Genomic DNA, 14,745 nt, shown 5'->3' on the forward strand with positions numbered 1-14,745 from the left:
TGTTGTTGAGTTATTCACAGGTTGTTCGATGGAAAGCTTGAAATACGGCAGCCTTAACTAAAAAAAAATAATTCGGTGACCCACCTTCTATCCAAGTCTTCCACTTTCTTTTACTAGCCAAGTGGGTTGTTTAATATAAGAGATGTCGGCCATAAAACTATAAATTGTCCCACCATTTTAATTGTTTATAAAGAAAGTTGATAACCATCAAATAATTATAATACAATCCAAATTATTAAAGTCATAAACTATAACCTGCTTCTCTCATATTTATATCATTACAATTCGAATAAGGAATATAATGATAGGTACCGTAGTAGTGACAGTAAGGTTGATCGATGATGATGTTGAAGGCAGTGGTATTCTAGTGGGTTTGGCTTACATACGATCAGAAGAAACAAAGAAAAGAAGAAAAAAAAATATTGTGGTTGAGGTGATTTCGGTTGTGGTGATTGAAATGGGTTTTGGTTTTGATATTGAAGATGTTAGTTTAAATGGGTGTCTTCAAATGGTAGAGGTATCAATCAAAGGTGATGGAAATGAAAGGGCATAGTGGTGATGGAGGATTGTTTTAAGTTGGTTCTTGGATGAGGATGGTTTAAGATTTTTAGTGTGGTGGTTCAAATGAAAACAGAAAAATACTTCGGTCGGTTGTTATGGTGGTTTCGAAGAGATGGTGGTCAGATGATGTTTAAACTTGTTGATAATGATATTTGATTGAAGATATTGGTGAGCTATGATGGGTGTCGGTGAGGTGGTTTGGACAAGATCAAAAGGAATGCGGCAGTGGTTGTGTTGTTGATTGTTTCTTCAATTTATGTTTGTAAAGTAACATATAGCTGTTAATGGACTTAATACAGCTAATATGATTCAATCAACGTTTGTTTACTGGTTGGATTGGTACGACCCAAATAATCCTATCAGAATAAAACAATCGATCTTAACAGCTTTTATCTGTTAATAAGTCTAATGGGAATAATTCGTACCAAGTTGTAGATATAAAAAGATTTACAAAATAGTTTGATAAGGATGGTGAACTGTATACGTGATTTTCTTTATATTTAGGTATATACTCATAATTGTATGTATATGCATATTTAGCTGTACGTATGTATATGTATCAGTATTTGTACAGGTATAGATATCTGGTTATAAGCTGTATATTTACATTTATTAATAATAATTATATTAATACTAATAATAATTACCTAAATAATAATAAGATTTATAATATTGATAATAATATAAAAATAAAAATATATTAATAATAATAATAAATATAATACTATTAGTAAAATTAATAATTCAATAAGTTTAATAGTAATGAAACATGATAACAATAATATTTTTAATAATGTGATTAATAACACTACTTATAATAATATTAAAAATATAATTATTAATTTTTAATATTAGTATTAATAATAATAATGAAGTAATGATATTAATGTTAACATAACATTTATATATAACTTGTAACTACATATACCATATAAACTTTATATTTATATATTATTTATTTATACTAATAATATATCTAACACTGATTTTGATGATAATGATAACAAAAATATTAATATTATTGATGGTACTAATAATTATTATATTTTGTTTTATTTTATATAGTTAATTCTAATATAATATATTTCGAATTTGTATTTATATATATACATATATTTAAATATATACGTATCTATTTACAAGTAATGGTTCGTGAATCGTCGAGAGCAGTCGAAGGTCAATTGAATATATAAACATATTTCCAAAATTTTCGAGACTCAACATCACATACTTTTCTTATCATGTCGAAATCATATAAAGATTAGGTTTAAATTTGGTCGAAAATTCCCGGGTCATCACAGTACCTACCCGTTAAAGAAATTTCATCCCGAAATTTGAGTGAGGTGGTCATGGCTAACAATAAAAATGTTTTCATGACGAATATGAGTTGATAAATTGAGTTTTATCATCATTGAGTAATATCGATAAAATAATTCGATTATTCGAAGAGTACGAATGAAGCTATTACCAAAGAGTGAAATAGGAAAGTAAAGGTTCATCTTAACTTTTGATAGAGTCAGGGTTGAATTCCGGAATTCAAGGGATTTAAGGAAAATCTTCGAAATCTAAATGATTTGATTCTTCGGCGAAAAAGGAAATGAAGATCTCTATAAATAAATACGGTGATCTGCCTCGATTACTCTGTCTGATATTTCCATTATAAATTAAGCTCTTCCGCTTTCTTTCTTAGTTCATACATCCAAAAGATTTTGAAAATGCTTAATCCAGTTCTAATCCTTGATATTTTTCTAATTATCATCTCTGTCATCCCTCCTTTCAATCTTCCAGCAGAAGAATCTGTTTACTTCTACTATTACCTCGGGATGATACTATTCTTAATTCTACCGTGTCTTTATATTTCTATTCATATTAATATCCACGGTTTGTAATCTCCGTGTTGTTATTGGGCTTTATATTTTCTCTTATATTTCGGTGTCCCTGCCTCTGTCTCCTATAATCATTGTCATCTACAGTTAATGCTCTCTCTTATTTGCTGCGATTTATACCCCCTTTCTATTTCGGAGCTTCATGCTTTTGTTTTCTTTTCGCAAGTATTGGTCCAGAATTTGTAGGTATGGAGTTCCGAATGAACTTAATGTTCTAAGCAAGAAAGAACGTAATAGCACGATTTGATTTGTCAAATTACCAGAATCACTGAGAATAGAATTATCAAGAATATATTTTCTTGATATGTTCAGAAGTTAATTTGAATGAAAGAGTTATGTCACATGGCACGTGATGACGATATGATCTGTGAATCATCACGTTTCATTAGAAACTCAGCATGACTTACTGTAATATAATCACGTTGATCAAGTGTCATTATATTATACTAACTCAAGCTTCAGTTCCCAACATTACTTCAATAACATTCATATTTTAAGCTCGAAAGTTTACAGAATATAGAAACTAACAGTTTCTATATGATGTAATACTGATAGCACGAAGAGATTAATGATTTCAAATAAGAATAGTTATAAAAATATCTCCAGAAATATGGAGGATATTTATAATGAAAGATACGATAATATCTTGGAATATCTAAGATCAGGGGATGATAGAAACTATTGTCTGCAAGGGTTTAGAGTAAGGAGCAAGATATTCACTAAAGACTTTAGCAGACATTGAATCATTTGGATTCTTTGAAGTCAAACTTATTCTTTGTGATTTTTCCACGGCTTTCTTCATAGTTTCGCATAATCTGCTTTTCGGTACTAAATTTTCTATTGAATGTTTCCAATATAATGATACACAGGAAGCACGAAGAGGTATATAATTTCGAACGAGAATAATTATGAAAATATCCTCAGAAATATCGAAGATATTGATGATGATATTTTGGGATTTCTAAGTTCGATGGTTGATGAAGAAAGACTTTCCGTAAGATTTTAACATGAGTACGGAGCAAGATATTCTCTAAGGTTTCATTGGATCCAGAATTACCTGGATCCTTTGAATATAAGGTTTGGTCCTTGTATTTTTCATTGGTCTCCTTCATGGTTAGCTCAATCCTTTTTCCAGTTCCAACTTTTCTGAGCTTTTCCAACATACTATTCTTTATCATCAAACTTCCGATGATTAAGGTCATTTACGGTTGTCTACGATTTCTGCTGCTTCATTCAGCTTTTTCAACATTCAGAGTATTGATTTGTGACGGAGTGCTTTTCAGAATTTCAGAATAAGAGATCATAGCTCTAAGAGATAAATGTCATACATATAACTGTTGATGTAGATATGATGTGAGTTTTCAAAGTACTGATTGCTGATTTTCGGTAATTGGTATGGCAGTTCTCGTTACAAGATGCGGATGATTATATGATAGGGTTTCAATGAATAAATATAATGATTTGTCAGATAGATTTAAGCCAAGAAGCAACGAGGTTGCTGGTACGTCTGCGGGTAATATGGTGGAATATAAAAGAATTCTTCGGTATCAAAAGGGTAATCGTATATATCAGGATTATAGTAAGGCTACTTCGAATGAAAAGTCGAAGTTGACTTGTTGGAGCTGTGACAAAATTGGCTACTTTGAAAAGAGATTGCTAAGTTATTTTTGCTAATAAATGCCAAAGGATTTGACGCGGCTACGTGTTAAACTTTTACTCAGTTGTCGAGAGTTTCTCAGGTGTATAACTATATGCATCAATATTTTCATCCGTAGATGAAATGCGGTTGGTTCATCCTCTCGGTTGAGGTATTTTTAAGAATCATGAAAGGTTTGAACGCAAATTGTAATCGTCAAGATATAAATGAGTTTTAAGATGAAATCAAGTGGCAAACTTGAAGAATTGTTTAGTTTCATATGTTATAATTAATATTTTAATTCATTTTTAATTGTCCAGTCTTGATAGTCCACATTCTATAGTCCACAGTTAACAGTCCAATAATTCATATATAGTTTAATTTATAATATTCGAATTAATTAATACGTATCGTGACCCGTGTACATGTCTCAGACTCAATCACAACTCAAACTATATATATTATTGTAGAATAAACCTCAACCCTGTATAGAGAACTCGATCATTACTGCATATAGAGTATCTATGGTTATTCCAAATAATATATATAGATGCGTCGATATGATATGTCAAAACCTTGTATACGTGTCCCGATATTTAAAGTGCGTAAAATAAATACAGAAATTAAATGACGATAAATAAAATGCGTAAAGTAAATAACAGAAATAAAATTGCGAGAATGTAAATTGTGATAATTAAATTGCGATAAATAAAGTGTAATCAGTTAGCTGGGAACAATTAGCTAGGAACAGTTAGCGTGGATTCTTAACAAAATTTCTCATAGTTAATTTGTTTGTTTCTAACAAATTTTATTATGTCAAATGTTTTCTTCATTATGCCACTTGTTGGATTATGATAGGTCAAAATCCAAATATGAAATTGAATAAAAATGGTTATTCTGTGGTGAACGAATACATATATCTGTGGGGGTAAGTAGGATAGTAAATGACTGTTGAATCAGATTCGAAGAATGTACAATGTAACTTATTAAAGTGAAATCTAAATATTCCTCGGGTATTACCTACCCGTTAAAATATTTTCACCATTAACAGTTTGTACAAAAGAATTTTTAATTACAATCTTTATGAAAAATATACTTACATATATATTTTCCTCAGATGTAATCATGAATTTAATGAGTTAATATGATATTAACTCATATGTTTTAACGTTAGAATAAGAATATATAATCTCTAAAGCATTAGAGATTACATAATCGCCATGTCGAACGAAGATAAATGATGTAGAACATCATGTAGAACGATGATTATACTCGAGGTACAGAATGAGATGTTGAGGCATAGATTGTTGATGGTATGGGTGCTGCTACTAATGTACTGTTGGTGCAGGTGATGTTGCTGAAGCTGGTATGTTTTGCACCATACTTTCCAAGGCTACAACTCGGGCACGAAACTCGTTGACTTATTACTCCGGAATGATTGTCGGTAGGATCGAGCGAATAAATAAAGTTTAGAATTTTAGATAGATTATAATTGGGGCGAGATACTCTGGAAGTGAGTGTGAAAGTGGTGTTTCGAATGGGTTCGCCGGTAAGTGCTTCAAGTTCTTCGCCAAGAGGTGTATTCGGTTGGTGGAAGGGATCGCCTTCTTCGGGTTTCCATCGGTTAAGTCGTTTACGAACCCATCAGATGAATTGGGGATGGCTGATTGTTTGATACATTCTGGTGACACTGCTTTCAGAGCTTAGGTGAATATCCATGTCGGAATAGCTGTCGGAATAACTATCGGAATAGCTATCAAAATCTGAGGGGCTCGAACTGGTGGAGGGATTCATCTCGTACGATCAGATGAAGGATTTTCGATAAGAAATAGATTATAGGATGTAGATTAGTACCCTGCAATACATAATTTACATATGCATATATAATACTAAAATCCCATAAGTTACGGAGGAATCTACGAAAGCTGGCAGGCAAAGTCTACAGTAACATATATGCTAAGATATGAATTAGCAGATACACTAAGATATAAATTTTGTCTATACACTATTTATGCAATCATTGCAGTAAGATGTGTCTAGAATAAGAATGATAAGCAGGTAATTTCCTAAGGATGATAAGCAGATGATTTTCGACACGAAATAATAAGCAAAACTTTTGACATGCAGACACGGTCAAAGTCCAGACTCACTAATGCATCCTATCAACTATCAGTTAGACACACTAATGCAAGACCTGGTTCGCTAAGACTACCACTCTGATACCAACTGAAAGGACCTGTCCTAATCCATCTGGACAAAGTCCATATCAATTACAAACGACTCACAATAATTGATTACATCGCGAGGTACTTGACCTCTATATGATACATTTTACAAACATTGCATTCGTTTTTAAAAGACAAACTTGCTTTACATCGAAAGTTGACGACATGCATACCGTTTCATAATATATCCAACTATAATTGACTTAATAATAATCTTGATGAACTCGACGACTCGAATGCAACGTCTTTTGAAATATGTCATGAATGACTCCAATTAACACCTCTAATACGAGCAAATACACAGCGGAAGATTTCTTTCAAACCTGAGAATAAACATGCTTTCAAGTGTCAACCAAAAGGTTGGTGAGTTCATTAGTTTAACATAAATAATCATTTCATAATTTTAATAGACCACAAGATTTCATATTTCCATTTCTCATAAACATACGTCCCATACATAGAGACAAAAATCATTCATATGGATTGAACACCTGGTAACCGACATTCACAATATGCATATAAGAATATCCCAATCATTCCGGGATCCTCCTTCGGACATGATATAAATTTCGAATTACTAAAGCATCCGGTACTTTGGATGGGACTTGTTGGGCCCGATAGATCTTTCTTTAGAGTTCGCGTCAATTAGGGTGTATGTTCCCCAATTCTTAGATTACCAGACTTAATAAAAAGGGGCATATTCGATTTCGATCATTCATCCATATAATGTAGTTTCAATTACTTGTGTCCATTTCGTAAAACATTTATAAAAATTGCCCATGTATTCTCAGCCCAAAAATATAAAGGGTAAAAAGAAAAATGAAACTCACATAATGTATTTTGTAGTAAAAATACATATGACGACATTGAACAAGTATAGGGTTGGCCTCGGATTCACGAACCTATATCATTTATATATATTAACACATTATAATATAAATCAACTAAGTTTATATATATTTTGTTAGTTTTTAGGTTTAATATTCTTATATATAACTTCATTAATACTTATAATACTTATAAAACGTTATGATACTTATTTGATATTTAATTAAAGTTACATCTATAATATTAGTTAAAAACAAAATTTTATGTAATATTAGTATACTATATATATTTTTATATAAATATCTTTTATTTGTAAAATTAATAATTCGTAGTAATACTAGCTTAAGGATAATGATAATATTGATAGTAATAATAGTAATAAAAATGATAATTTTTCTAAGGATATTGATTTTAATAATAATAATGTTGATAATAATGATATTAATAATAATTGTGATATTAATAATGTTAATGATATTAATAATAATAATAATACTTTTACTAATAATACTAGTAATGAAAATAATAATAGTAATAAATTTCTACCTTAGAAGTATAAGCTTCCAAAAATAAAAAGGTCTCTGCCAAGACTCGAACCCTTGACCTCTCGCTCCCTAACAACACCCTAAACCATGCTGCCATTTCGGTTTTTTTTTTTTTACTTTAAGCTCGTCTGACTTATTTATAAATCGAATTAACTGGTTCCCTTTTTACCTTCATCTTCATACAACCAATCTACCCAATACTAGATCACGACCCAAATGCCATTTACGGCCCAACAGGCTCAAACAATCACCACAGCCCAGCTTTTTAAGAAAAAAAAATACATAAACAGTCGCCAACACCTAGTTTCGAACCCGTGACCTCTAGCTCCCCAGACAACACTCTTAACCACTCGACCACCTTTGTTTTTCTGTCATATTCTCTGACTAAAAGTTATATAACCTGTATTTCTGTTTACCTTCATCTTCATCATCATTTATCATCAATCATCATCATCCTTACTCGTTATCATTATCATACTTATATCAACATTATCATAATCATTATCATCATCATCATCCTGAGATCTCAACACCCATAATCTTCATCATAATGTACTCGTGATCTCCAGCTCAATGCTAACAGCCCAACTGCAACACTTAGACTATCTTGGCCCAATTGTGAAATAAAAGCCCAACCAAACTATTGTAGTCCAAATAAAAAAAAATCTCGTTGCTGTTGAGTTATTCACAGGTTGTTCGATGGAAAACTTGAAATACGGCAGCCTTAACTAAAAAAAAAAAAAATTACGGTGACCCACCTTCTATCCAAGTCTTCCACTTTCTTTTACTAGCCAAGTGGGTTGTTTAATATAAGAGATGTCGGCCATAAAACTATAAATTGTCCCACCATTTTAATTGTTTATAAAGAAAGTTGATAACCATCAAATAATTATAATACAATCCAAATTATTAAAGTCATAAACTATAACCTGCTTCTCTCATATTTATATCATTACAATTCGAATAAGGAATATAATGATAGGTACCGTAGTAGTGACAGTAAGGTTGATCGATGATGATGTTGAAGGCAGTGGTATTCTAGTGGGTTTGGCTTATATACGATTAGAAGAAACAAAAAAAAGAAGAAAAAAAATATTGTGGTTGAGGTGATTTCGGTTGTGGTGATTGAAATGGGTTTTGGTTTTGATATTGAAGATGTTAGTTTAAATGGGTGTCTTCAAATGGTAGAGGTATCAATCGAAGGTGATGGAAATGAAAGGGCGTAGTGGTGATGGAGGATTGTTTTAAGTTGGTTCTTGGATGAGGATGGTTTAAGATTTTTAGTGTGGTGGTTCAAATGAAAACAGAAAAATACTTCGGTCGGTTGTTATGGTGGTTTCGAAGAGATGGTGGTCAGATGGTGTTTAAACTTGTTGATAATGATATTTGATTGAAGATATTGGTGAGCTATGATGGGTTTCGGTGAGGTGGTTTGGACAAGATCAAAAGGAATGCGACAGTGGTTGTGTTGTTGATTGTTTCTTCAATTTATGTTTGTAAAGTAACATATAGCTGTTAATGGACTTAATACAGCTAATATGATTCAATCAACGTTTGTTTACTGGTTGGATTGGTACGACCCAAATAATCCTATCATAATAAAACAATCGATCTTAACAGCTTTTGTCTATTAATAAGACTAATGGGAATAATTCGTACCAAGTTGTAGATATAAAAAGATTTACAAAATAGTTTGATAAGGATGGTGAACTGTATACGTGATTTTCTTTATATTTAGGTATATACTCGCAATTGTATGTATATGCGTATTTAGCTGTACGTATGTATATGTATCAGTATTTGTACAAGTATAGATATCTGGTTATAAGCTGTATATTTACATTTATTAATAATAATTATATTAATACTAATAATAATTACCTAAATAATAATAAGATTTATAATATTGATAATAATATAAAAATAAAAATATATTAATAATAATAATAATAAATATAATACTATTAGTAAAATTAATAATTCAATAAGTTTAATAGTAATGAAACATGATAACAATAATATTTTTAATAATGTGATTAATAACACTACTTATAATAATATTAAAAATATAATTATTAATTTTTAATATTAGTATCAATAATAATAATGAAGTAATGATATTAATGTTAACATAACATTTATATATAACTTGTAACTACATATACCATATAAACTTTATATTTATATATTATTTATTTATACTAATAATATATCTAACACTGATTTTGATGATAATGATAATAAAAATATTAATATTATTGATGGTACTAATAATTATTATATTTTGTTTTATTTTATATAGTTAATTCTAATATAATATATTTCGAATTTTTATTTATATATATACATATATTTAAATATATACGTATCTATTTACAAGTAATGGTTCGTGAATCGCCGAGAGCAGTCGAAGGTCAATTGAATATATAAACATATTTCCAAAATTTTCGAGACTCAACATCACATACTTTTCTTATCATGTCGAAATCATATAAAGATTAGGTTTAAGTTTGGTCGAAAATTCCCGGGTCATCACAACGATGGTGTGATTTGCTGATAATAATTTATCTCCAAAATTGCAATACTGCTTTGGTTCATGTCCTAATTCCCATGGCTATTCCATTGCAAGAACATCATAGGCTTTTGCCATCTCAATTTTTGGCAGGCTATCATGTGCTCGAGGAATTAGAACTGCACGGTCTACGTGATGCAGCTGCATCAGTAAACAAATTTGCACACATCTATACAACAAACAATACAAAGTAATTACATAAGTGCATGTGTGTGCAAATTCATACCGCCGGTATTTTAATAGAAAACATGAGAAAAAGAAAGCAATTTTCGAAAACAAAAGTTAGCATAATTCAACAAAATCAAGTAATTCAGGTGCCAATGATTTTTTACTTTATTTCTAGTTTAAATTGTATTGAATTAGTGGATCAGAAACTAAACACAAACCACCTGAGATGAATCCAAGGACAACAAACAAAATTTCAAGATTGTAATATGCTTAAATCACCTTTTAATGATAACTCGGTTGCTATAACATCATAGGGTGATAACGATTAATCGGAATGTATAATATCGGCAGTGGACAACGTTCCAATCTTGTAAAAGTCAAGTGCCTCAAACTGGTCCATGATTGGTGTAATGTTGTCTTGATCATTTCTTTTAACTTATACGCAACAAACACTGTAGGCCTGCATTTTAAATATTAAAACAGAAATACCATATCAGAATCATAGTAGTCTTTGGCCTAGTAGTACAAAGGTTACCAAATAACGGAAGGGTGATAGTTGCATAAATGGTATGAGTATATATTTGTTTGTTATTTAAAAAATATGTGTAAATATATATCAAAAATTCAGTATATTAGAAAATTGGTTATTTGCTGATATAAACTTACACAACAATTCCATCACTGTTTAAATCATCTGCTTCAAGATCAAAATTCATTTTTCCCTTAAGAACCTGTAGAAAATCTTACTGGGAAAAAAAGTATGATTGGTTAATACTTGATGCAGTTCATCTACTTCAAAGTCCTTGTGAATTGCTTAATACCTAACCTACTTCAATAACCCCTTTGCTACAGTGGTATATATCTTTATTTATATATTTCCAATGAATAAAAGATTTCAACATTAGTTTAATGACTATTTTAATCTATATAACAATAACAATAATTACCTGTAGTGCAAAATCTGCACCAGCAGATATAGCTAGGCTGGCGTCTTTGATCAATGTATTCCAATCTTCCTGCTTCTTTGCCTCGTTGGTGCGATTAAAGTGTCCCTGAAGTTTTCGAGCTTTCGAAATTAGACCAGACCAAACCTATTTTATAATGACGCATTGCTTGGTCCGCATCTTTTAATCTGATATCTCCAAATTATTTAGTTGGTTTACATATACTGCTAAAACATGAAAATATGTAGTGTTTTAGTGGGAATATGTAAAAATAAGAAGAAGAAAAAGAAGTGATCAATAGTGTATAACCTGTGATATATTTCGGGTGGTTGATAGTAGGGTTTAATTCTTAATACTGCCCTGGCTTTGAAGACTACCTTTGAAAGCCTCCCTAGGTTTGTTAAGGTTGCACTTGTTGCTTCGATATGATGTTTTTCAGGATCAACTGAAATAAAAGCATCATATCTAAAAGGCTGAATTTAATTTATAGAACATATAATCATAATGATGGATAACTAACATAACTAACCATGGTAATGTCTAGAAGAAGTTTTGACATGTACGCTAAACTTCTTGACAAACCTACCAAACAACGGAATACTAATTTAGATGTGATAAATAGGATCAACCAATAACACAAACGCAGGCACAAAAGCGAAAGGTGATTATATTGGCATTTAAGGTAGAGAGCATTAGAGATGCAAACTAATACATAGTCGAATTAGTGGTTTCAAAGTTGAGGCTGATTCTTAAGCCAAAAGCCCAAATACATACATTGAGAAAACTTATATTATGATTATGATATGTAGATTATAATAAATCCATAAATTAATCTATATATCAATTCAAAAGGGGCTAAACAGTGTTCATATCGTAAGTATCTGCATCACTAATTACTCACTTTTATGAGTCTTCCTCACCATATACTACCTTGAGTACCATCAAACAACCTATAACCATGCTTATAAAAACACTAAGATATGCTTAAATCTAAGTTAATACAAATAAAACAAAGAAACTACTTACTAAAACAAAAACAAAACAAAAAAGGATCACAATAACAACAACTTACCGGAATAGGAGCAAATATTGAAACCCTAATTTTATAAAAGCTACGATTACCTGGAAGTTGAAAATTGAAACTCACATATACGATGGCGATGAAGATGACGGTGCTTCTGACAGAGTGGCTTGCAGGCGAAAAAGACTACGGAGCTTCCGCCGGGACGGCGACGATAAAGATGAAGATGAGGAAGGTTGTGATGATGTGGATTACAGGCATATAAAACGACGAAACTTGCTCTTAATAGCAGACTCCGCATATTCACCACCGCTATCCTCCGGTGACGCAACACCATTCACCGATGTATATGAAATTGGTACCTTCGGGTTCAGAAAATTGTTGCAGATTTAATGGTGTTGATGGCGTCGCCTAATACGGCGTACTGACGACGTAATCGTCGTTCAAAATAGACTGAAGTGTGTGAGGTTTGGAGAGAGTGATAGAAGCTTCTGGAGGAAGAGGCGTCAGTTTCATAGAAGGAGGTTATTAAATATCTGGTAATGTAGAAGACGAAAATAATTAAATATCTGGTAATCTGCAGTACTATTTGCGATAATAGTGTTTTGGGGGTGGAGGATCAATGGGTGATTGACACTATTTACCACAATTTATATATATATATATATAAATGTCTTGCTTGAGTGGCTACCGAGTTGTCCAATGAAGCACACCACCCGGGTTCAATTCCTGGCTGTGCCAAATTGTTCAAAAAGAGATGTGACTAGAGGGTGCGCATAATGCACAATTCACCCGGTACCAGGTCTCGCGCTCGGGAGGCTTGATTACCCGAGGTTTTACCTTGTATGGGGGAGCCAATGTGCTCGTTCATATGAGGGTTTCCTCGCTTACCAAAAAAAAAATGCCATTAGGTTAAAGTTTGTTTCGCTTTTCTAAAATTACCAAATACATTGTCGTTTGACTAAGTCAAACGACCAAATCTTTGTGTTCATTTACTATATATAGAAATCGTTTGAATAAGTCAAACGATTAAATCTTTGTCTTCATTTAGCATATATAGAAATATATTATTAATTCGTTAATAGTGATCCTTTTTTTGGATGGAATTATTTTTGGTATTCCTTTTAAGAACAGTGAGAAGGGATCTTGCCCGATATGAAGAACTCGATCAAGCACACATAAACAAGGAACCATCTCGATGGAAACTTGTTGTAGGTGACGTGTTTCGGTAACCAAATAACTCAAAACCTCCATGTGCATTGAAAGGAAATGGAGTTCAAATCACAAGAATGGTCTTGTGTTTGATTTTTTTCCAAAATGTTCGAACAATCGAAGGTTATCCACAAACACAATGGACATCCATTTGATCGTCAATTGTATTGTTTATGCTTTTGAACCGTGTTTACAATCCTAGGGTTTTGGATGGAAATGTCGACTGAAAGTAGAAGATGAAGACTGATTATAAAAGGTTTAAGATAATCACGTGACACTCGCATGTGTAGAACTTAACGGACGTTAGTGGCCGTTAGGTTAAGGGAAGAATTTGGGACTTAAACGTAAATTTGGTGACTAATCATGCAATGAAATGTAACACATGATTTTGTGACAAATATACATGCAACGTTATGCTCACTATCGCCAGACGTACGTCCACATGTTCATACGATTTACCCCTGTGCAACTAAAAGAAGCAAATGATATGGTGATTAGTGTTAGGAAGAGGGGATCGCCTAGACGTTGGGAGATATAAATTTGAGAGAAAAACAACTCTATTACTCACAAGAATAGATTTACAGAGTATTACAAAACTCTTACAAAAAAAACTCTCAAACTCACACACACTATCTAGGTTGTGATTACACTTCTCTGAGTGATTTTTGGGATGATTTACAATTGAGGTTTGCACCTCTATTTATAGTAAAAATTCTATGGCGGTGGAATGGTGTGAACGGAGATGGTGGGCAGCCGTCATCGTGTTCATCTTTGCTTCTTCTACATGGTGTTCAAAGAAGGCTACTTTGAACATCTAGAAGGTGAGCTTCTAGATTGTAGGCTGGAAACTTTCAATTCTCCCCTCCAGCCGAATCCACGAACATTCCAGTTATGTCTCTGCATAACTCCAACTTCTCTCGAGTCACCACCTTTGTTAACATATCCGCAGGATTCTCCTTTGTATGGATCTTCACTAGTCTCAACAGTTGTCGATCAATTACCTCGCGTATCCAATGATAGCGAATATCAATATATTTTGTACGAGAATGGTACATGGAGTTCTTGCTCAAATCTATAGCACTTTGACTGTCACAATATACCTTGTACTCCTTTTGCTTGATTCCAAATTCTTGAAGATAACGCTTTA

General features: G+C 32.0%; 1 protein-coding gene across 11 annotated transcripts; it reads right to left on the reverse strand.

Moving 5' to 3' along the window:
- Positions 1–10,167: 10,167 nt before the first annotated feature.
- On the reverse strand, positions 10,168–12,967 carry LOC139861516 (uncharacterized). Of its 11 annotated transcripts, XR_011763794.1 has the most exons (6): positions 12,513–12,967; positions 11,895–11,947; positions 11,675–11,810; positions 11,369–11,589; positions 11,088–11,167; positions 10,525–10,881 (listed from the first exon to the last, which is right to left on the reverse strand). XR_011763794.1 is itself a non-coding variant. In XM_071849937.1 (4 exons), exons 1-4 carry the CDS (start codon positions 12,721–12,723, stop codon positions 10,858–10,860), a joined length of 408 nt encoding a protein of 135 aa, XP_071706038.1. In that variant the 5' UTR covers positions 12,724–12,967; the 3' UTR covers positions 10,168–10,857. The 11 variants fall into 11 exon arrangements, 1 of the variants encoding a protein (XP_071706038.1); XR_011763792.1 differs by lacking the exon at positions 11,895–11,947 and having other exon boundaries at positions 10,510–10,881; positions 11,369–11,473; positions 11,743–11,810; XR_011763800.1 differs by having other exon boundaries at positions 10,521–10,881; positions 11,369–11,553; positions 11,895–12,967.
- Between the last annotated feature and the right edge of the window lie 1,778 nt (positions 12,968–14,745).

This window comes from Rutidosis leptorrhynchoides, chromosome 1 (genome assembly GCF_046630445.1).
Source record: "Rutidosis leptorrhynchoides isolate AG116_Rl617_1_P2 chromosome 1, CSIRO_AGI_Rlap_v1, whole genome shotgun sequence".
In the NCBI taxonomy this organism is placed as follows: Eukaryota; Viridiplantae; Streptophyta; class Magnoliopsida; order Asterales; family Asteraceae; genus Rutidosis; species Rutidosis leptorrhynchoides.